Source organism: Delphinus delphis, chromosome 14 (genome assembly GCF_949987515.2).
Source record: "Delphinus delphis chromosome 14, mDelDel1.2, whole genome shotgun sequence".
Taxonomy (NCBI): Eukaryota; Metazoa; Chordata; class Mammalia; order Artiodactyla; family Delphinidae; genus Delphinus; species Delphinus delphis.
This window is the reverse complement of record NC_082696.1, coordinates 58,396,395-58,420,447: the sequence shown is the minus strand read 5'-3', so window position 1 is coordinate 58,420,447 and position 24,053 is coordinate 58,396,395. Positions and strand designations below refer to the sequence as shown.

Here is a 24,053-nt window from a genome sequence, read left to right as displayed (position 1 = left end):
CACACCCGGTCCTTCTCCTCGCCCTGTGGCCGTCGCCCCGCCCTGTGTTGCCCCAGACAGGGTCAGACTGAGGCTAGACTGGCCTTGAAGGTGTGGACGCCTGTGGCCAACAAGGTCTGAGATTTCAAACGTCGGGGCACTGCTGGGGAGAGGGCAGACAAACCTCTTATCAGACCTCTTCACGAAGGAAATGAGTGCCCTTGTCTTGGCCTTTGGTTGTTCCCCACCTAAGAAAACCTTTTTTCTTTTGCAACCACAACATCGAGGACCACTTGCATCCCTGCAAAATTCTAGCTTAGACGATTTTTCTCAAAAGCGTTCGTGGTACGTTTTGACAGGACATTCCTTCCTTCCGCGTCCCTGCAGGGATCTTCCCGCCTAGTTTTCCCTGCCTGAGATACTGACTGGTGGCCCAGCCTTCTCCCGGACAGTTGCAACGGGTCCCTCTGGTGCTCCAGGTCTACTTGGGGACCGCCCACCAAGCTCCCTGCTCTCCATCTACCACTGTCTGTACCAGGTGGAGAACGACTTCATTCTCTACGGTATGACCTCCAACCCGATGGCTCTTCCTGATGAAGCCAACGGAAGAAGGAAAGGAAAGCAGTGTAGCTGGTGGCTGGACACCCCAAAGGTTGACCTCAGAGAAGGAAAACCTTCCACCACTGCCTCTCCCCACCTTGCATTGTATCCCTGAAACCTGGAAATGAAAATGGAAATTGTTTGATGTATGAGGAGACGTTACCTAATTAGGGCATAAGAAATTTAATCTTTCCAGCGTGGAGGTCATATAATTAATGTTAATTTAACACTCAAATTCTCAGTCATTAATTTTTATTCTCTTAAATGCAGTTTGGCAGGTGCCCCTGATCCACGGCAATGGATTTTACTGGATGTGAGAGCACACTTGGTCTTAGGAGTGACTCACCACAGACCTTCCCATCCTAATAACAAGATCACATCATGTATGCATTATTAAGCCACGTAATTGAACGGTCCATAGTTTGCATATCAGACTATTAAAATAATGTGTTTTGCTTTTCTCTGAACACGAATTGTTCAAGCCTCTGCGAATATGTGGCGATTCTGATAATTATCACCAAATTACTACAAATGTTCTCTTCATTAACGTGATTTCTTTCAAGCATTTTTTAAAATGTGAATATTATTATGAATTAAGGAACTTCTTACAAAGTTGTGTCAACTTTTTTTTTTTTTAAAAGACATCACTTGGAAGGAAAGGATATAGTTTAAATGGAGGAGGGAGAGAAACTCTCTTGCTATGCTTTTCAAATGGCTTCCTCCAGCCAAATAAAAGTTTTCTCTCTAGTTTTTCAGGCAGCTTCTAGGCAAGAGACTGACACAGAGAAGAGAGACACAGAGAGAGAGAGAAAGGGGGAGAAAGTAGGGGGGGGAATTTAAAAGTCACAAGAGAGTAAGAGAATTAATTTTTTAAAGTTTTTACTATCTGATTCCCTTCTGGTGTAGGTAACTTGTCCCCACAAATAAGATCTTAACTTTTTACCTGTCCTAGAGTAAACGAATATTCCCCATTTAAAAAAATACCAACTCCAAATTTTCTAAAGCTAACAGCTCACAATTAACTAAATAGTGCTGTTTTCCCCTAGCTCTTCTGAGCTATGTGGTTGGAGAAATTATAAGCCGTAAAGAGCCTTTTTGTAACCCCTTCACACACTGTTTTCAAAGTTGAATAGCAAGATATTAGAAAGAAAGAAAGAAAGAAAGAAAGAAAGAAAGAAAGAAAGAAAGAAAGAAAGAAAACACTACTGCAAAATAAGAGTCTTTTAAATGTGAGAAATTTGCATCTATACTCCTTTCTAGTCAAATTTCCCTTTGAATGATTTTTAAACTCATAACAAACAGGTCATTCTGCCTCTGGTGTCATCACTCCCTCCCGGTACAGGGTACAGCGTCGGCGCCGCGCGCTGGTCTCTCTCCTCCGACGGCGCTTCCAGCGCGGAGATGCTGCCATCAGTCCCGGCAAAGAGGGGGGTCTACCCATCGGAATATCTCCCTAGTTTGAGAAGGTTGTGAGATTTTTCCTAGGTAAAATATGGCAGGGAAAGAGGAGAGAGGGAGAGAGGGAGCGAGGGGGGAAGGGGGGGAGAGAGAGAGAAGAGAAGAGAGAGAGAGAGAGACTGGTGCATTCCGCCCGCTCCAGTAGTAACCTGCGTGGCTGTTCCCTGCTGGGCTGGATGCCCCCTCCCCTCTTTCGGTGCCCGAATCCTCTGGGCCCCTCTTCGGGAGCCCGCAGTTAGCTCTCCGGGGAAGGGGTGCCAGGCCCCGGGCGGCACTTTTATTTTGGCTAAGAGGAGGGAACGCTGCTCCCAGGCCCGAGGGAGGCGAACTGAGCCCTTCTGTTTGGATTTCCCTTCTCGCTATAGCAACCAGCAGCATCCGGACAAAAATGCGCCCTCCCTGGACAATGGCCCGGCCTCCCGCTTCTCGCCCTCTCCTTCCTCCCCCGGATCGCAGCCAGAACCTGCCTAGGAGCTCAGTGGCTCGGTGGCAGGGAACGCCCCCTCCCAGCCCGCCGCGTTCCCTAGCAGTCCCCCCTGGAGGTCAGGCCGGGGCGCCCGGACGCCGCCGCCCGTTCTCCCCACCCGGGCTGATGCCCCACGCAGGCCCGGGCCGGGAAACGCAGCCTCCCGGCGGAGCACGCGGGCTCCCACCGCGGACTTCTCCGAGGGATTGTGTGGGTGGTTGGCGGGCCCTGAGTAGCACAAACTCCAGCTTTTTTCAGGGTTAAAAAAAAAAAAAAGGAAAAAAAAAGGTTAGTATAATGCACGAAGGAGACTACTCCCCCATCCCCTGCACATTCACATAAATGTAAGTAAGCCTCCTAAACCACGGTCCGAGGCTTGGTCTCTGACTTTCTTTCACTCTCACAAGGTTCATTACGTTCCCTTCCGCGCCTATTCATTATTCTCTCCCTCTGACCTAGGGCGTTAATATGATCAGGCCTGTGACTGCCGTGTCCTGTTTTCCTATTTTTGCTTTTAATGCTGGGACCCGGCTGCCCTAGATTACCATCGAAACCTCGCAGGAAAGATTTAGAGGGGTTAGCTGGTCTCGCTGCGCCAACCTGACTAAGGCTCCCTTTTTCTGAGTCTTCTTCCAGACAGTGCCAGCCTCTACTCTCCCAGGACCCACATTGTGGAAACCTGTCTTTTAAAAAATAGCCCTCTCTAACTTCATTAAGTCCAAAAGCGCCTAGAATGACAGCTCTGAATCTCAGAGACCTAGAAGAAGGTCCCGGCCCACAGCTATTACCGCTGTGGTCAACTGTACACAAGAAAAACTTCGCTCCGTGCACCCGGACACTAGCAAGAGACTATTAAGTGCACTCTTAACACTTATTAGGGATTTGCATTCGTGCTCTGTTGAACCAGAATAAGAAAAATGAAGTCCGACCTCAACTAAATGCATCTTTGTTTCCCCCAGTGATGGAAACCCAGCCCTAGACCTTGGACAGAGTACTCGGGAAATACGCCCTCCCCCACCAACCCCGCGCCTGTGCGCAAGTTGTGTGTGAGTCCTCTTGCCCCTTGCCTTCCGATTCTCAGATTGTCCCAGAGGATAAGAAAGGGAAGGGATGGTGGCAAGAACTTCATCTCGGTACATCTCCAAAAGCTTTAGAGCTGAGGAGGTTTCTGCTGAAATCACTTTTATTTATCAAAGAGTTGTCATTTCCTCCTGGTGGCCATCCACCTGCTTTAGGGCAAGGGATGGGGGTGGGAAACACCTTCGGGCTCCACTGTTAGGAAGTCATTTAACTGACAGTCCTTTGAAAACGAAATTTCCGAAAGGGAACTAGGAGCCACCAATCCCCTCGTGTTCTGTTCCTGATATTTCAACATAAACAAGCTGCATTAACTCCAAATAGAATTTGTCTTGCACACTGAAGGAATGTGTCCTTTATGCTTTCTCCCCCGTAAGGCCTCAAATTCACCACTCAGAATTTAGCAGGCTTCCTTTGGTAAATTACCCAAAGTAACCCCTGAAACAGCTAGACTGCCAGGGTAATGTGGTTTTAGAAGTCTTTAAGCCATGCCTGTCTATAAAATATTCACTTGTGGACTACAGAGGGGGTATCATTTTTAATGATGAGATTCAGAACTGGAAGAAAAGGAGAAAGAGGTTAATATCCATGAATTCAAGTAATTTCATTTCAAAACACTGAACTTAGAACATTACATCTCACTGGTTTACACAGTAGTGAAGATAAAATAGAATCATCCGTATGTGAGGCATGGACAAACACGGAGTTGCCAAGAATATGAAGAATGGGAGTTTCAACTTTCAGAAAACTTTTCCTTCTTCAAGACCGTTTATGACATGGAGACAGATGCACATTTAGAAACTTGTAAAATGTATGTATAGATAGTAACATATAAATCTATGTGAGATTTTTTTAATTGAGGAGACATTGTGCTCCTACATAATTAAAGATATTAATTTCTGTCCTTTTTTTAAGGTAAATGTTTACTGCTTCTCTCACGAGAACTGGCACCTTGGAAATGCGTTTTCCTCGCTCCTTATAAATGCATCCCCAAGCCTGCAATTCTTCGAGCTTTAAGGAGGTTTTCATTAAAGGAGCTAGCTGCCTCTTTGTGTGAATTGTATAAAGCTGCAGCTCTGACGTGGGAACCTCAGTTTTGACATTCTGTAGGCCCTTAGCAAAGAAGTTCCATTACGTGCGAAGCTCAAACAGCTCCTGGGGACTAGCAGAAGAGCAGAAAGCACAGGAATGAATGACTGAGACAAGGGAGGAAGAAGAGGAGAGGAAAAGGAAGAGAAAGAGAATGGATTCACAGAATCCTCCTCCAAGGTGGATACGTTAAAAAGGAAGTCCCAGTAGGCAATTTTACCCAAGTTTAAACCAGCTGCCACTTCCTAAGAAAATGTCCTTCGTTTCCTGATTTCTGTTGTCATAAAACTACATCAATAAGAAATAAACTAAGATCAAACGAATACCATCTCACCTCTATTTTAATAACTGTGTCCTTTCAGCTCCATGTATGGGAGTGATTACGGTGGTTTTTCTGCCAAGTCCTGGTATAGAGAAACACAATAAATGATATTTTACATACGGTGTGAGTGTTTACCAGATGAACCAAGTTAATAGAGTTCAGGTTACGGTGCATAGGTTGATACCATTACTGTTACTCAGGTGAAGACTTTGGGGGCCTCAGGTCAAGGTGCTGGGCACTACCAAGACCCAGGCCCGGCTCACTCTTTCGAGAGGTGTGACAATGTGGGGATAAATATCGGTCTTTGGGGTTTAGCTCGGATTCGCTGAGTCGTTTCTCTCCAGGCAGTGCAGGAGGGAGTCCGCACCAATTCCTTAGACTCGTCCAGGTCAGGGTACCGACTCAGTAGAGCACTTGCTGGGACATAGGGCAAGGGGATGGGCTGGCGCACTTGCCAGGATCTCCTCTCAGGGCGCCTGGAGCTTGTTCTCGAGGAGGGGGCCCAGGGGACCCCGCAGTCGGCCCCGGAGGCTGCGAGGCCCGCGTGAACCGCCTGCTCAGCCTTTGTCCTAGCCAATGATCTCGGGGAGCTGTACTGGAGTGAGGTAGATATCAAGACACCTTGTCAGTTCAAAGCATTTTTAGGGTTGTTTGAAATCCTCTGCTCGTCAACGTAAGCAGCCTCTGTATTTGAACAGTTGCTTTGAACAGTGAAAGGGAATGAGCTGAATCGAAACCTGGAGGTGTCTCCCCGAGACACCTTCAACATGCTTTTATGAGGGTGGAGAAAGGCAGGCAGACGTGCGGACTCTGCTCCAGCGGGGTCAGCTGCAAAGAAAGGCGCCCACGATGGGGGGAGAAAGGTAAGGGAGGACCGAGAAGCCCCCATCTGGGGCTGAAACCTCAGAGAGCCCAGGTTCTCGGAGCCCCGGGGAGGAGCACCGCCGGAAGGCAGACTGGAAGCCGAGGCTACTCTGGACCCGGCGTTCGCGCCAACCGGGCCTCCGGCGACAGCCGGGGAGGCGGGAGTGGCGCGGGGGGGGCTGGGTACCCAGAGCTACTGTGAGCGCCCAGCCCAGCCCAGCCGGCCCGGCGATTGGCCCGGCTCCGGGGGTGGGGGTGAGATGCAGAGGCTGAGGCCCAGGAGTAGGGCATTGCTTTGTGTACTCCCCGGGATTTACTGGGTGTATTAATCCGGTAGAACCACCCGGCTTACCCTGTTGGGAACGTTTCGGCTCCGTCGCCTGCCAGCGAAATGAGGCGGGGGTGGGGGTGGAGTGGAGACCCGGGACGTCAGCGTGGCATGGATCTCCGAGCAGTAATCGCCAGTGAAGTCCCATTGCAGACAGGAAGTTGGGATGTACACGTGCAGCCTATTCTTGCTCCCCTACCCAACACCCCAGCGCCCAAAGCCCGAGACTGGGGAAAGGGAGGCAGAAGGAGAGGAGGGAGGGGGACTTTTAAACTGTCTCTGAGTCAGGCCGCCTCGGTTCCCTCGGAGATTGGAAACCTTTTTCTTCCCTCGAGTGTTTCACCCCACCGGCTGCAAAGGGCCTTGTCCCTTGAGAAATGAGAAATCAAATCCAGAGAAAAGCAGACACCTGCCCCGGAAGGGGGAGGGTGGCGAGCTGTTCAGCGCCCGGACGCGGCCCTTCCCGGCGGCTGGATCCTTCCATCTGTGGGAGCTCTGAGTTCTCCCAGCCGGGAGGCGGGGAAGGAGGGCCGCCGGGGGCAGGGGGTGAGAAGAGGCGCGGCGGGCCGGGCGGGACGCGGCTGGCGAGCGGCCTGTGCGCTCCCAAAGCCCCGGGAGAGCCAAGCGCCCAGCGCTGGGGACTCGGAACTGCTGCGGAGGGAGGCGGTCCTGCCCTCCGCCCATCCCCTTCACTCTCAGCCGGAAAGCCGCGGGCGCCAGCCGCCGAGTCTGCGCGCTCCGAGGCTTGGACTTTTTCATTTTTTCGTAGCCCTGCAAAGTTACGGGATTCCTAGCAGCCCCCAGGCGAGCGGCCGGAGTGGCTCCGCGCTTGCGCGGGAACCCAGCGCCACAAGGTGTGTGTCCTCGCCTCGCCGCGCGGGTGCGCGCGTGGGGGGATGCAGGTCCGTTCCGTTGGCCGCCTGTGGGCTCGCCCCTCCCCTAACGATTTCTCTCTCTTCCACACACACGCTCGTAAACAGAGGGCACGTGGAAATTCTCAGCCAAAGCGCCTTGCCCGGGCGGGTGCTCAACGTGGTGATTTATAAACAGCTCAGCCACTCCCCAAAGACCTCCGCTCCTCGTTAGTCATGATGAATTCTCTGGCCCGTTCCACTTTGCTGTCTAGATTAAGATGCTCGGAGGCCCCAAACTGCTCCCCTTGAGCGTTGATTTGGCTTCCCTCACAAACTCACGACCACCGGCAGCGCCAGCGCTAGGGCTACAACGCGCGAGGCCGAGGGTGAGAGGTGGGGACGCAACTCACTTTCCCTGTGGTTTTTTGTTTGTTTCCCTTCCCGGCAGCAACTTCTGATTCGTTTTGCAGTATCCGTCCGGTACACTCGGGCCTGCGTGGTGGTTCCGCTGCTCCAGCATGGGTCCGCGCCCGGGTCTCTGCTACCCGGCTAGCAGGCTCCGAAACCCGCGGCAGGCACCTGCTCCCGGCGGCTACGGCACTGACGGCGCGACGCGCTCGCGCTGGGAAGAGCTGGGCAGCCAGGGCAGGGTCCCGCAATCTCGCTCTGGAGTTCACGGCTGAAGGCTAAGCACGGAGCTTCGCCAGTGAGCGCCTGGGAGCTGAGTTAGACCAACCCACCAGCTGGCGTCCGCCGAAGTTTAGGATCAGGAAGTTTCCCCTAGTACTGCCCATTTTTCTTCACACGCTCTTCCTCCCTTTCGAAGCAGCTAACGGAAAAGTTGCATCCAAAAGCTCCAGGAGCACGAGGAAGCGCTCACGCAGTCCCCGCGGTTCCGCTTCCTGGAGCCGCCCTTGGTGCCTCCCCCGCACCCGGAGGCCGAACACCCCCTTGCCAGGCACTCCTGTAGCCTGGCACAGGGCGAAGGTCTACCGGCTCAGGGTCCTAGTTTCCTAAACCAAAAACTGTGCGCGCGCCCCAGTGTTTGAATGTGTCAGAGACTTTCAGAGTTTTGTTTTCAGTCCAGACCGCTGCGCTGTCAGAGCAGGCAACTCCTCTCCTGGACAGGAGTCTCTTACAAGCCGAGGCACGGGCTGAGCCTGCCTCTCGTGAGGTACTCATCCCGAGGGGCTGGAAGACATTTGGGCCTGGAACCTAAAAGGAAGACATCTTACGCTAGCGGCGGGGTGGAGGGGAAGAAGAGGACCTTTATTGGGGCAAAAGTGTCCGCACACCCTGGAGCAAGAAGCTCATGGGCACTGAAATTCTAACTGTGGGGGAAAGGAGACTTCAACAGTGGGTCTAGTCTGACTTCTGGCTCTAGATATGAGACGTTGGCATGTGTGTGTGTGTGTGTGTGTGTGTGTGTGTGTGTGTCCCAAGGTGAAAAAAAATCGGACTCCCCATGGCTTGTTGGGACTCAGCCTTTCTCTTCCTCCTTCTTCACCCCCCTCTCCCGCCCTATTGGGAGGAGAAGGTGGACAGACACCCCCCCTCCCCTTCGCCACCCAAGTCTTGCAAGTGTCTGTGGTCGATAGATGGCTGGGGCGCCCCCCTCCTCCACCGGGACCGCCCGGCGCGTCTGCTTGGGAGACAGATGGGGGGCGGGCCCATCCGAGGGGCGGAGGAGGCCGGGGGTGGGGGAGAAGGGGAGGTGAGAACTCTGAGATTCTGAATTGGGTGGAGAGGGGGGACCAGAGGAGGGCTAAGAGGACTCCGCGCCCGAGGGGGAGGAGGAGGGGACAGCTCTGCGCCAATCAGTGGCGCCGGCCTGGGAGGTTGCTAGCGGTATCCACGTAAATCAAAGGGCGCGGAGCCAATGGGAGGGGGCGGAGGGGGCGGGGCCCAGGCGCGTGCCGCTGCGAGCTGGCGCTGCCAAGAGAGCGGGAGAGAGCTGGAGAGAGCAGGGAGAGGGGGGGAGCGCGGAGCTAGTCAGAGAGTGAGAGAGAGCAAGGAGGGAGAGGAGGAGAAAGAGAGCGAGGGCGGGCGGGAGGCGGCGGCGGCGGCGGCGGCGGCGGCGGCAGCAGTAATAGCAGGAGCAGCAACAGAAGGCGTCGGAGCGGGCGTCGGAGCTGCCCGCTGGGGAGAGAGGAGAGAGACAGAGAGCTAGCGAGGAGAGGAGCCCGAGGCGAAAAAGTAACTGTCAAATGCGCGGCTCCTTTAACCAGAGCGCTCAGTCCGGCTCTGAGAGTCATGGCGACCGCAGCGTCTAACCACTACAGCCTGCTCACCTCCAGCGCCTCCATCGTGCACGCCGAGCCGCCGGGCGGCATGCAGCAGGGCGCGGGGGGCTACCGCGAGGCGCAGAGCCTGGTGCAGGGCGACTACGGCGCGCTGCAGAGCAACGGGCACCCGCTCAGCCACGCTCACCAGTGGATCACCGCGCTGTCCCACGGCGGCGGCGGCGGGGGCGGTGGCGGCGGCGGCGGGGGCGGGGGTGGCGGCGGGGGCGGCGGCGACGGCTCCCCGTGGTCCACCAGCCCCTTGGGCCAGCCGGACATCAAGCCCTCGGTGGTGGTACAGCAGGGCGGCCGCGGCGACGAGCTGCACGGGCCGGGCGCCCTGCAGCAGCAGCAACAGCAGCAGCAGCAGCAGCAGCAGCAGCAACAGCAGCAGCAGCAGCAGCGGCCGCCGCATCTGGTGCACCACGCTGCCAACCACCACCCGGGGCCCGGGGCATGGCGGAGCGCGGCGGCTGCGGCGCACCTCCCGCCCTCCATGGGAGCGTCCAACGGCGGCTTGCTCTACTCGCAGCCCAGCTTCACGGTGAACGGTATGCTGGGCGCCGGCGGGCAGCCGGCCGGGCTGCACCACCACGGCCTGCGGGACGCGCACGACGAGCCGCACCACGCTGATCACCACCCGCACCCGCACTCGCATCCGCACCAGCAGCCGCCGCCCCCGCCGCCCCCGCAGGGCCCTCCGGGCCACCCCGGCGCGCACCATGACCCGCACTCGGATGAGGACACGCCGACCTCGGACGACCTGGAGCAGTTCGCCAAGCAGTTCAAGCAGCGGCGGATCAAACTGGGATTTACCCAAGCGGACGTGGGGCTGGCGCTGGGCACCCTGTACGGCAACGTGTTCTCGCAGACCACCATCTGCAGGTTTGAGGCCCTGCAGCTGAGCTTCAAGAACATGTGCAAGCTGAAGCCTTTGTTGAACAAGTGGTTGGAGGAGGCGGACTCGTCCTCGGGCAGCCCCACGAGCATAGACAAGATCGCAGCGCAGGGGCGCAAGAGGAAAAAGCGGACCTCCATCGAGGTGAGCGTCAAGGGGGCTCTGGAGAGCCATTTCCTCAAATGCCCCAAGCCCTCGGCCCAGGAGATCACCTCCCTCGCGGACAGCTTACAGCTGGAGAAGGAGGTGGTGAGAGTTTGGTTTTGTAACAGGAGACAGAAAGAGAAAAGGATGACCCCTCCCGGAGGGACTCTGCCGGGCGCCGAGGATGTGTACGGGGGGAGTAGGGACACGCCACCACACCACGGGGTACAAACACCCGTCCAGTGAACTCGAGCGGGGGGGAGGGGCAGAGCGCGGGGCTCTCCTCCCCTTCGGTCCGCGACCCTTTCCCGGCCCCCTTGTTCCCTCTCTAACTTCTGATTGTTCTTTTCTTTTTAATTATTATTTCCCCGTACCTTAAAAAAAAAAAATAAGGAAAACAACTAAGGCACTGGACTATCCTTTAAACGGTAGCAGGTGTAATGATATGTTTTGACCTTTACAGGCTAGTACCCAGTCAATGGAGTGGAGTGTCTCATAGAGAGAGTGAGAAGAGAATGTGTGTGTGTGTGTGTGTGTGTGTGTGTGTGTGTGTGTGAGAGAGAGAGAGAGAGAGAGAGAGAGAGAGAGAGAGAGAGAGAGAGATGGCTAGCACTGAGTTAAATACCTGGCAAAACTAAATAAATTACCAAAAAGACAAAAAAATCTACCAAACCGTGATAAACACAAAACACAGCTCCTGACGCTTGGAGTTGGCACATGCTGCAGTGTTTATTTAATGTGGATCCCCATCAGGAAAGAGGGAAAAATACACACGTCCTTTGATGTAGGCAAAACTTAACCACATAAATTTGCACTGCAAGAAAATTGAAGTTTACATGAACAAATTCACAAACATGTTTTTCTTTCTCCCAGCGTTAATTTTGAAGTTGCCGGTTTTGGTTTGGTTGTTTGGTTTGGTTTGGTTTGGTTTGGTTTTTATTCCTCGGAGAGAGTTGAAGCCAGCTTTTGGCCACGCTCCATCTCTAATGTTCTTGTGTTGCCCCTCTCGTTATTCTTACTGTTTGTGAACTTTGATTACCTTCAGATTCCCTCCTCCTTACATTGGTATAACGTTTATTTGCTCCTTTTACCAAAGCAAACCGATTGACTTCATACAAAATAAATAATTCTCTGCTTTCAGGAAATGTGCATGGTCTACCCGCTTTATCCAAGGCAAGAATTCTGTTTGGAATACAAAAATGAAAGTGAAGCATTGGTTTTTTTTACCAGCCACAAAGTAAACTTCATTTTCAGGCAGTGTTTCTGGGGCAGGTTGAGGAGGGAAGAAAAAGAAAAATCGATAGTGAGTGACTGATTGCTTCATTTTATCAGGCGGGCCCATTGTGAAAGAGCTCAGAGGAGATGTGGAGGTTAAATATATTTCCAGAGTTGTCCAACAGAAGGACAGTGGCACTTCGAAGAGAACTAGGGAAATATATATCGTCAGACACCCCTGTACAGTTCTCTGCCTTCGGTTTTAATAACTTAATTATGAGGAATTATTTGTGCTGACAGCAGCAGTTAAACTTTGTTCCTCTAATAGCTTTTGTTTTTTAACATAAAGAAAATAATCTGGGAACTTAATGGTGTATCCATAGACTGTGATTCTTAGCACACAGATACCCATATGCATACAGAGAATATCTCCACTCTAGGCTGACTTTGTCTTCACTAGCTCATTTGTTTATCAAATCATATATAAGGTCCCACACCCTCTTCTTCTGTAATTTATGACAGAAAAATACCAGTTTGACTTGGAGAGTTTTCCCACCTCTTTTACTAAAGCCACATGAAGTAGAAAAAAATGTTATTTTCAATCCTTCCTTTTCTCCCTTTGTTAACAGTTTTAAGTGCGTTTTTTGACCTTATCTTGATGGAAAACGATTAACTCTCATAACAAAAGACTCTACCGGGAAGAGAAGGTGGGAAAAAAAAACTTGTAACTTTATTGAAAATAAATACCATTAAACTGTGATCAGTTAAAATATTAAATAATAATCAGCACAAAAGGGCGCTAAAAGGGAAAACACTTTTTATTCATCTTAAAAGTTTGGGGCTTTTTTTTCTGGTTAGTTATTAGACACATTTTTATTTTAAGAAATTAAATTCTCACTACCAGAAAATTATTGTTTGGCATCAGATTAGCACTGCAATCAGTAGTTAATGTTTTAGGAACTATGCTTTATATTGTCTTTTCAAACACCTGTGATTGTTTCATTTTCAATGTTTTTGCAAGATAAATGATGGCTTATAATGGGCATATTTATTTGCCTGTATTTCATTTCCCCCAATGACTGTCGCAAGGAGATGGGCATGGAGCTGCTTCGGGGAGTGCATCCTGCCGCCTGTTCCTAAGGTGTGGGAACTGGCCTTTAGTGAAGCAATCCAGAGCAGGGCATAGAGCCAATGGTAAAGCGAGGAAATGAATTTTCACATTCTTATTACCAAGTGGATAAGGTCAGAAGCTGGAGTTCAGGGGACGTGTCTATAGCTCCTCTAACTCTCATAGGTTTACTAAGATGAAAGTTACCACTGAACCTTACCACTATGTATATATGTTTAATATCTGTCTTTTGAAATGCAGAAATAGTTTAAACGTTTCTTTGTCTATTTTCTTTTTTTTTAATGCTACCCAGGGAAATATTTTCATATCATTTTTAAGTGGCCTGCCTCAATGTATATTTATTTCTTTTAAAGCAAAAAGGTTCTGGAAACTGTTTTTCTGTAGCTTTAAATGAGTAGGTGAGCAAAATCTATATGGGATGTAATTTTTTTTGTTCAGTCTCTTTAAAAATACTTTGTTTTGGTACATTTGGTTGTGCTTGTGGGGAAAATAAAAACGCAGAGATCCTTATATATTTATGTTAAAGTAATATTTTATTATCTACATAAAACAGAAATGCACAATACCTTCATAGTTTGTTCTAATTATTGAAATATCTTTATTTTATTTTAAAAATAGTGCCAAGTTTTAAGGGGGGAAAACCCTAGACCTTATACTGACTGAGTTGATTTGTGTGTAAAACACTTCCCTTCCTTTATACTTCGTAAAGTTTTGGAATAAATTTTTTACATATACTGCCAGGTTTCATGTTTATAACTTTCAGGAACTTTTTTTTTTTTTTTAAGAGAGAATACTCTTCTGATTCACTTTTCTTTGCAAAAACTATCAGTCCCAAACCTTGCAGTCACTAAGCCTGTAGTATTCCATTGAAATGGTCATTGGGTTTGAACTTCAGTTTGTTTGCCATTTCATGGTCTGACAAAGAGGTGTTTGTCCCCTGAAATATCTGCAGTGCCCCTGCATCATCTTTCCAGGTTAGCTTTACCTTATCTGATTGTGCTTTTTTGGAGAGCATCCCTGGAACTAGGTGGACTTTGATCTTCACCCACATGTCCTCACATAATTTGGGACCTACAGAAGAGCAAGGCTCAGTAAAGAGGATTATTCCTTTTCATAATTAACAAATATCTTTCAACAAAGAATGATTCTGACAATACGCACTATGTGTGTTTACAAAGTGATTAGAGGTAGGTCCTCTATATTGTTCCTGTTAGGCTTACAGAAAAAGATGGAATTTGCAATGGTTTATACCAGAGTGTCTATTTCTCATCAGGCAAGCAAACAGGATCTGAAACAAGAAGTGAAAAAAAGAAAATAACATAGGGGAAAGACTCAAGACCAGGATGCTAATAACAAATTGTTTCAGATAGTCTTAGGTGGAACATCACAAGGTTCAAGGTTAGTGAGACATCCAAGCAGTGTTGCATTAGTTTACAAGTTTGCTGATCTATTTAAAGTCCTGCCTGGAACAGTGGTTTAAGTATATATATGCCCATTCTGAAAGGTAGTTTCTGGGCTTATTACATCTGATCATCTTTTCTAACTCCTAGTCAATATTACACAGGTCCCAAACAGATTCAGCCAAATGATCTTATCAATAGTCTGAACAAGAAGTGACAGAAAGAAGAAGTGTTTTGTGACTGCAGTCATGCTGATGGGTAAAATGTTTAAGCTGGCTATAGATTTGAGTTCTGCGTCAATATCCCCCTCCGTTGTAAGCAGAAAACAAGCAGCATATGCCCTCTGCAGGGCATTTGAGTGGACCTTGAGAAGGCTTTTTTTGTTCTTAGCCACAGGGGCTACTGACTGGAAACCATCACGTGTTAAACGGACACGCCACGGTTTTGACCCATGCTTGCCGTTCAGACTCTAGAGCTACTTGGGCAGTTTTGATGCCCGTTTGGGGAGTGTATGGCATGCCAAGGTGAAAAACTCCATGGCTGCCAGTGGGAGAAATTTGTGGGGCAGTCTTCCCTAAAATGTTGACTAGCCACAACGACAAACCCTTCCGTTTCCCTAAAGACAATAATGCAGAACACGGCCATCCTGAAAGAGCTCCTGTGTTTCCTCAAGACAGGTCACTTTTAAATTTTATGGGTAAGATGGGGAAGAAATGATCGTGTGGGAGAGTTATGCGAAGGTCAGATGGAGGGAGTGACCATAAATAATATTACGCTTGGCACTTCTAAACATTCTCAGTTCCCATGAAGTTACCTCCCTTATATTTCAGATTCAACAACAAAAGCACTCTTCTCCTTCCCCTCCCGCTTCTGCCAGTGGGAACCACACACTGGTGGGCAAAATTTTCTGGTGAAATAAAGGCGTTAATCTTTCTATCTTCTTATGTCTTCAAAAGCAACTAATAAAGAGATGCAACAGCAACAATGGGGAAAAAATGTCATGTGAGCACATTGGTACCTGCCCTTGTGTGTCTATATGCTGCATTCATTTGCCTTTCATTTGCCTTACTGTGGAAGCAGCTTGCATAGTGCTGGGTTGCAGGGTGAGAGAAATGATCTTTTTATCACTGGTCTCTGTGATTTGTCTTTGTTGATTTTTCAATCAGTTTATAGAACTCTGTTCTAGATTCTATTGAATTCCTAGACAAGTTAAAGAATGAGGTAAAGAACGGAGCTTGTACAGAAAAAGGAAGAAGGATGGTGAAGTGAGGGTCAAAGGTAAAAGTGTTTCTTCGGGTCTGTTTGTGTATTTCAGTGAGGCAAAAGGGACAGTGTTTATTTAAAATGAAAGAAAAAGATGCATCTTTGAAGTTACTATGAATGAATCTTGACAATATGACTAAATGGGATGTACAGCTAAATTTATACAAACGTTTTCCCTGTTCAGGAAAGTTTACTTTTTCAGTGGTGCATAGTCTCTTAACAGGGGGCAGATGGTGTTAGGAGAGAACCAGGGCTCCTGGTACATATTGCCCCTACTTGATTCAGGATGGGAAATAATGCAAAAGTGGCAGGGGCTTGCCACTCAGCTAGCAAATCATGGAATAAACTTGCTCACCTTTGTAGAACTTGGGCCAGAGTTATTTCAATGACCCTTATGTAGATGTGGGTACAGAAGGGCCAGAAAATGGCTTTTTAGTTTTCTTTAAGGCTTTGCTTGGTTGTGGAGATAAAGAAAAATCAGAATATTTTCACATTGTTCTTGTGTTTGGTGGGAAGCTAGGAAATTTGTTTCCTCCTTTTTTTTTTAAGAAAAAAAGTTAATTAACTTTATCATGTAGTACTTTCCCTTTACCATACCAACAACTCTGCTTGGCCTAGCTATTAGAGGTTTTAGACGCAATATCATATCCCATCAAAACAACCCTGGCCTCTCTTATTGTTCCTAGAATTCTGGTTGTTGATAACATTAAGATGTATTTCTTTTTTTTTTAATGTCTGAAATGTTATTTAATACACCAGTAAAAGTGCATCTATATCTTAAAGTTCATTTCTTCCACGTCTTTCTGAGTTTTTATAGCTCTTTGTCTGGGATTTGGAGGCGGGGGGTCGGGGGGACTTCCTTACGCGGATCGCAGATGAAGAGCCTGGGCTCTGGAGTGGCCTGTGGCTGGCGGCAAACAGCTCTCTGCTCTCAGAATGGGGAGCTGTCATCTAGAAAAAAGAAGAAAATAAATGCCCCACAAAGACTCACTTGTCACTGATTTTAGAAAGACAGGGGAGCACTTGGACCCCATCTGAGCAATATGGAGGGGATTTTGATTGTTATAAATTGTATACGATTAACTCTCGGTGTGCAGAACGACGGCGATAGGAAACCTCGCTGTGGAGTAAATTTGAATCTGCGTCCATTTTGATTTGGAGCATATATTTTTCCTCCCACCAGTGTTTCCTCTGGGTTTGTTGTTTAAAAAGAAGGAAAGAAGAAAGCCACACACAACTAAATATGGCCAAAGTTTGGCAGCAGAGTGGGAAAAAGAAAAAGTTTCTTGCGGGTTTGTAACACAAATTAGCCATTGTGAATCACTGGGCTTTACGGTTCCGGCAAAAAATCCTCGTGGAAAGTGTTGGGAGTTCTTTCCCTCCTCCTATTAAGAAATCTCATCCCGTCCGAGGATTTTTATGTTCCACAGCACAGAATTCTGAAGAGAATGATTTGACTTTAACAACTTTGGGTCGTTTGTTTGCTACCCTAACAATATTCCTTCCAAGTTGTGACAGCGCCTGGGCCAGGCAGGCTAGTGTGCTGCGCGCGGGCGTCGGCCCGGCACACGGCGCACGGGAGACGCCCCAGCCCCGCTGCGCGCCCCCCACCTCGGGGAGCCCGGCCGCCGAGAGAAAGGCCCAGGCACCTCGGCCAGCCGGCACGGTGGCGGGGGGGGGGGACCGAAGGAAGACGAGCCCGGCTCTTCCCTGACTCCAGCCCCGGCCTTCGCTCCGGGACGCTGAACTGCCCCTGAGTGTGGGCCAGAGATGGAGATTCTCTGCGGCTCCCGCTGCACGGGCGCCCCGACCCCTAGGGGGAGGGTGGACAGCCCGGACCTCCTGGGCTGTTCCAGAACTCTCCCTTTCCAGGCAGACCCTGGGAGGCGGAGGGGGGTCGGCGATTGGTGGGTTCGCCCACCCCAGGCTGAGGGTAGAGCTGGTGGTCAGAAGAAGGAGGGCAGATGCCCTGGGTGCGGCCACCGCCCCCGGGGAAGTTGTTCCTAGTCGCGGTGAGTTGGCGGTGCCTCTCTGGGGGCGCGCGTGGCCGGGGCAGAGATGCAATGGGGCACAGAGGCAACTAAGTGTCGAGGGTCCAGGGGCGAGTGACTCTCCTAGCTTTCTGCCTGCGCGGCTTTTCCGCTTGACTCTGCAAAGTTGGGCCCAGGACATGGCTTTGTGCTTGAGAGAGGCAATTGTGGGAGAAGGAGCCACAAGAGAAGAGGGCCGAGGAGGCGACTGCAGGAAAACTGGGGAGGAAAAACGCTGCCTGCGAAGTAGATAATTTGGCCTTGTCCCGTTTGTCTATTTTGGGGGGAGAGGGGGTGGGGAGATGGGGAGGGTCAAGGAATGGAGCAAGGGAGCCGAGAGCTGGTGAGCGAAGTTCTGAGCGTGTTCGCTTCAGCCCACACCCATCAGACTTGTGGCTGCCCCCGACCTCAGCTGCCTGCCTCCAGTGGAGCGGAACCGAGTCTCCCAGCGCTGAAACTGGGAGGAAAACGAACCTCTAAACCCTCGGACACCGATCTCTCCCTGCTGGGCCTAAAGTCGCTCTTACGTCTACACAGGAGGAAAGTCAGTTCCCCAGCGAAGGGAACCTGGGAGCCCCTCTGGGCACCCCATCGTCCCAAGTCAGAGCTGAGGACAGCGAGCAGGGAGGGGCCGCGCCGCACCACGCGAGGCCTGGGGTTCTCCTCTGGGGTCTGGGTACCCGAAGCCCAGGCGGATGCCCGCCTTGGTCCCCCCAAGGCCCCTGGGAAGGGTCGCTTGGTGGGAGGAAATCACTCAATTCTTAAAACCCTTGTCGACGGGCGCTGGGAGTTCTAGCAAGGCCTTCCGCCTCCGGAGGAGGGCAGGCCCAGCGGGGCACTGGGGCTCTTACGGCCTGGGGTGCGCGGCGGGGCCACTGAGGTGGGAAGCTGGCCGAGGAGGGGTGGGAAGGCGGCCAGGGCAGAAGCAGGGATTCCGGCGCGGCGCAGGTCTGGGCTGGCGCCCGGCCCGGCCTCCGCCCCGCGCGCCGGGCCTCCTGCTCTCTCCCGCCGCGCCCGCCCGCGGCCACTCACCGGGCCCCAGAGCCAGCCCGGGCGGGGACGCACGCAAACAAGGATGCTTCTATTTACTCGCCTCTGCCTGTGGATTTCTAAGACATTCAGCAGGCACAATCATTAAACTAATTTGTATTTGATTGTTTGGGCGGACGGAGGGTAGTTTTATTGCGCTGAGCATTCAAGCAGGCACGCATCGCTGATTACCAGTATACATTAAATAAAGTTGTTTGTACACATTGTCTTACCACATATAGGCAGAGGCTTATTATTCTAATTACTCTAATTAGTGCATTGAAATGTTTTCTACTTGATTTGAGGAGACAGTGATTAGTTCTATTACTTCTTTTAACTCGTATTTTATGGAAAACTGTTGGTGCATGTTCAAATTACTTTATTTGCCCCTGGAATATAACGCTGACCCAAACGCAGTGAACTGCACGGCCCTTGCGGGGCCCCAACTTTGATGTGGGCCTCGGCTTGGAAGAGGCGTCTGTTATTTATTATTTCCCTCCCACCCGCGCGGCCGCGTCTCCCAGAGCTGGGCCCGCCGCCCCCGCCCCATCCTGCGTCCCAGATGCGCGCCCCGCACTGGCCGACGGACCCGCGTCCCTGGCCCGCTGCCCCGCTAGTTCCCCGGTTGCGATTACTTTTAAGAGACGCCCTTAAGCATATTTCCCGTGAATCTGTTTCTTGAGCTTTAATGTTACTATTAATTGATAAGATCAGCTCATCAAACATACTATTTCGGTAGGGAATTGTAATTAAAACCTTAATCCTGTTTGAGACTTTTTTTCCTTTAAATTCCTTTTTTCTTATGGAAGGGGTGCAAAGTTCACTATAAAAAGTATTATAACAGGGAGATTAATTCGTTATCTAAATAACAATCTTTGCTATTGATCCAACGTACTTTCGCCACCTTTTGTTGGTCGGGGAGGCCCTTAGAAAGGAGAATATGACAAAGCAGAAGATTTGGAGCGAGCCCCACACACTGCGATCCACTTGGCAAAGCCAGGGGGTCTGCGGCCCTCCCCGCTTAACCACAATCCGAGGAAGCTCCCGAGGTGGGTCTTGGGCGGCTTCGGCGAAGCCACGGGGAAGCGCCGGGTCAGAGCCGCAGGCCTGGGAGCGGGGCCTCCTCGGTGATCCTCTCCCCTGGCAGAAGGAGATGTGCTCAGTTTCTAGGTAAATATTCCACCGGTTCTGCTTTTACTGTTAATATTTAAACTCGGATTATCCCATCTCTAAATGCGCGTTCCTAACCTTTGCCGGTGGCGGGGATGTAATAAACCCTGGCGGGGCCGGGGCGTTCAGTCTAGCCCGGTCTCTGCCGCCGCCTCCCGCCTCCCGCCCCCACCCCCGCCCCGTCGGCCCCCCCCGCCCCCCCGGCCCCCGCCCTCCGCCCCCCGCCGCCCTCAGCGAAAGCCGCGCGGGAATGAAATCAGCGCCTCCCGGCAGCTGACGGCTGAGCATCCTGGGCGCTCGCAGGCTGGGGGAGGCCGCCCTTTATCCCGGCCGAGGAGTCCTCCCGGGCTGCAGATGGACTGGGGCAACCCCGCGGCGTCCCGGAGGAGAAAGCGCTCGGCTTCCCGGATGCGGCAGCCCCCAAATGGCGGGTGGGAGGCGGGGAGGTTGGGCGGGGTAGCTGGTGTGATGGTGGGGATCGGAGCCTCTCCAAATCTCTCTCCCCTCCTCGCTCGCCCTCTTTAAAAGAGGTCGTGGCCCCAGTTTGAGAAGAAACCCAAGAATTTCTGAAGCGAAGAGGAGCGTCTGTGCTCCTTGGTCAGCTCAGTGGTCCGAGAGTTTCTTCTTTTCTAAGAGCTTCCCCCCACTCACACCCTCCTTCTTTCCTTCTAACAAAGTCCTCTTCCCGCACTCACAGACTTGTTATGTAACAGTCTCCCAGGCGGGTTTAACGAGAATAAAGGACACCCCAGCCCCACCCCTCTTTCCTTCCCCTTCCCTCCTTCCTCCCCCCTCTCTTCCCCCGGTGCATCTGTTCTCCAGGACTTTCTGTCCTCGCACCCAAGACGGCCGCAGGCCTTAGCCGAGTAGAACTTTGGCGCCCCACAGTGGCATCGGCTCAGAATTACTCTGGGTTTTACAGCCTCCTAATCTGTTCAAATGTTTTGTTGAAGATCCAGTTCTCCTTCCCTATCCTCCTCCTCTGCCTCCTCACTCTGCGTTCTTTCCCTCAACTACTAACCAAACGCTTGTGAAGGTGACTCTATGCATCTGACTCATACAAAGGTTTCTAAACATCCAGTTCTAGAAACTAAGTAGTTTCTAAACCCTTCGGTTCCCAAAACTGCGTCTGCGAAGACCATACCTGCAACACCAGAAAAGTTCCCAAACAAAGTTAAGAGGAAAGCGCGCCCCCCCCCCCCCCAGTCCTTGATTCCTGTATGTTTGGACTGTGGTGGGCAAGTCTTCAGTCTCTCAGAGAAGCCCCAGCTTTTCAGGGCCATCAAGACCAGAATACCAGGCTAGAAGCAATGGTTAATATCAGGAAAAAGGGTGTCCAGTAAACGCTATTTTAACTCAACCTAGGTTTCACCTGTGATTTTTTCCTATCTAGTAGGTTTGTTCAGTTTTAGGGTTCAAAAGAGAGTTTCCATCTGTAACTTGAATAGAGACCCATGCATGAAAGAACTTTCCAAAATAGGGAAAACATCTCCCCCACTCCCTCAACACCTACCAGGGGTGTCAATTCAGCATGCAGAGCTGAGCTTTGCTTTCTTCAGAGCCCAGTGAATTAGTCCCTCTTTCACTCTATAGGCCATTTTCACCATGGATGGCGATTTTCCCCTCTGCCTTCTCCCAAGTAACAATGACAAGGAGGGAGAAGAGGAGAACAAGGGTCTGGAGGTACTGGAACTGGGCCTGCAGTCAGAACACCTGCATTTGTGCACCAGCTCTGCACTTCTCTGTGAGCAACCTGAGGGAGTCAGTTGATCTCTGAATCTCAGTTTCTTGCTGTGCAGAATGTGGTTAATACCACTTCTTTCTTTCCAACAGGATTTAAGTAAGGCTCAAATGAAATAATGTCCAGGAATGCATATAAAATGTGAGTCTAATGGAAAGGGCTCTTGTTGCCAACTCCAGTGGAGGCTTCTGCTGTGACTGTCCAGCAAGAAAGGTTTTTAACTTAAAAACAGTGGTGCAGTCTTATGTCTACCAGAGTGGGGAAAGAGAAATGCAGGGACGGCCATCTCAATTGCATTATCCAGGAAAGGCATCACCAATTCTGATTAGCTTTAAAACCGGGCTGCCGCTGCATGAGATTTTTTTGTATTTAGGATGTTCAGGCCCTGGCTTGTAGCTAAAACCGTCATGAGGGCCTCCAGCGCCACATCCCAGGACTCCTGCAAACCACTCCATGTCTTTGACATCTTACAACCTCTTGACGTTTATTGCATCCTTCTCCGGGAGTCATTTATAGCTGCCCGCCTTAGCCAGGAAGGGAATACTGGGATCATACACTTAAAAACCAATCACACACGCACGTAAATTAGCAGCAGCAACAAGAGCACTAACCACCGGCAGCTCATCGTGAATAGAAACAGGCCTCCCACCTGTGGAAAGCTCCAGCGCTCCAGGGCCACGTCCAGCCACTGGGCTTGCAAATAAAGGCAGTTTGGATCCAACAGGCGCTCTGCGACACTCTGGAGTCGCCCGGAGAGGCGCTGTGGCGGAAGTCGGTCCCCCACTCCGGGTTACCCTTCGCCGCTCAAGGGCCCCATCCCACTCAGAGAGTCCTTCCACCACCGTAAGTTCCCTTCCACCACCCTAAGGAGTGGCCCGGCCAGTGCCTCCTTTCGCTGGCCCCGGGAGGCCCCCCTTGGGGCGCACAGCCGGGAGGGGCCGCGCCGGAGCTGGGGTCCCACGTGCGCGTCGGGTGCGGGCGAGGCGGAGTCTGCGCTCTAGTCCCGCGGGAGCCCCGAAGGTGCGGGCAGGCCCGGGGCGCCCAATGTGCAGGCGGAGCGAGGCTCGCCCAGGGCCGCTCAGAGCTGCACTCCCTCTTCCTGTTGGTAACGTGGGGCGGCCGGGGCTGGGCCAGGGCCAAGTTTTACAAACACTGTCTCCCCAGGAGTTCAAGTGGGGAGGCGAGAGGCGATCGGTCGGGGCTCGGAGCCGCCACGCCGAGCGGAGTATCGGGGGCCCCAGCATCCCGCATCCCCGGGACCCGGAGAAGCCGCCCCGCGCAGACGAGGAGGTGGCCCGGCCGGGAGATGACCTGAGGTCCCGCGATCCGCTCCCCGGCGGCCCCAGCCGCGATCCAAAGGCTCTCCCCTAGCTGTTTTCCTTCTGAACGCCTGGAGGCCCCTGAAGCTTCCCTGGTCCCGCCGAGCCACGATGGGGGCAGAGGGGCTGCGGAGGCTGCCGAAGGCCCCGAGGGCAGCGCGCCTTGTGCGCGGGGAAGGGAAGCGAGAGGGCACCCGGACGGCCTCTGGGCGGGAGCCAAGGACTGCACACTAGATGCACTGTCACCTGTTTGCAGGAAAAGCCAAAACACTAGCCCCAGGACCGCAGGACTTCTACCAAGTGCATGGAGTCCTGAACCAAGATGTGTGGGCGCTGCTTCCCGCAACAAGGCCGTTGCTAATGCCTGGACGTGAACCCACACGCGTTTCCCAAAGGACACACCCAAGTTCCATTGATTAGGATCCTTAGGTGGAATAATCAAATTTGGAAGGGAAAGGTAATTTAGCACTCTTTTTGTTAAAAAGAGAGAGAGTGTTTTGGCAGAAAAAAGAAACTGGAGTGGGCCCTCTAGTAGGAGGCGACTGGCCCAAGGGGAGGCGGGGAAGCAGGAAAAACAGGTGATCTGGTTTGGTCCCTGGGCCAGAGCAATGGAGCCGGCACCTGGCTTGAGAAGGCTGCTAAGGGAGCCTCCTATGGAGTTAATTAGTAGAGGGTGTTGAAGAAGTTTTAATTAGATTCGAAAGGCAATTAAGAGCCATTGTAGAGGAGTGATCCGATGAATATCAGGCTTCAGGAAGGAAGACAGTCGGCGCAGTGCATTGGGTAGGTCTGGGAGGCCAGAAGGCAAGAAGGTTAGCTGGGGACCTGCGGGAGGGCCTGGACTCCACAGTGGTTGGAGAAGTCTGAAAGAGACAGCGGCTGATGGAAAGGAGGAAGAGAATGGTGAGGCCATGATTACACCTGGGGGGAATCAGTTGGCCCAGGATAGAGAATGGGAAGCAAGGAGAACTCCCCCCCACCCCCGCCTCTCTCTGTCTCTCTGTCTCTCTGTCTCTCTCTCTGTCTCTCTGTCTCTCTGTCTCTCTGTCTCTCTCTCTCTCTCTCTCTCTCTCTCTGTCTCTCTCTGTCTCTCTCTCATACACACACACACACACACACACACACACACACACACGAGTCTCACGAAGCCATCAGGATAGCAGCTTTCTCAGCAAGATTTGTCTGTTTATTGAACCTACCTCTAAGGCAGACCTTAGTAAAATCAACTTAATTTCAATTCAAGAAATTTTTATTAAGCACCTACCTACCATATGTGAGGCTCTTTCTTAAATGGTGTTTCTGTAACTGAGCTGCAGAGAACAGGAAGGAAGAGAAAATGAACATAAATCAGAGGCCACACATTTTTCATAGTAGGCGGGATCCACGGGCTGCGAAA

General features: G+C 51.5%; 1 protein-coding gene across 2 annotated transcripts in view; it reads left to right on the top strand.

The window, feature by feature from the left end:
* The first annotated feature begins 9,168 nt into the window (after positions 1–9,168).
* POU3F2 (POU class 3 homeobox 2) overlaps positions 9,169–24,053 on the top strand; it is a 32,120-nt gene continuing 17,235 nt past the window's right edge. Inside the window, exon 1 of one of the 2 annotated variants that reach the window (XM_060030596.1) lies at positions 9,169–10,361. In XM_060030596.1, coding sequence (XP_059886579.1) covers positions 9,291–10,361 — 1,071 coding nt within the window. In that variant the 5' untranslated portion in view covers positions 9,169–9,290. Of the gene's footprint in view, positions 10,778–24,053 lie in introns of those variants that run through there. The other variant, XM_060030595.1, reaches the window with a different exon arrangement.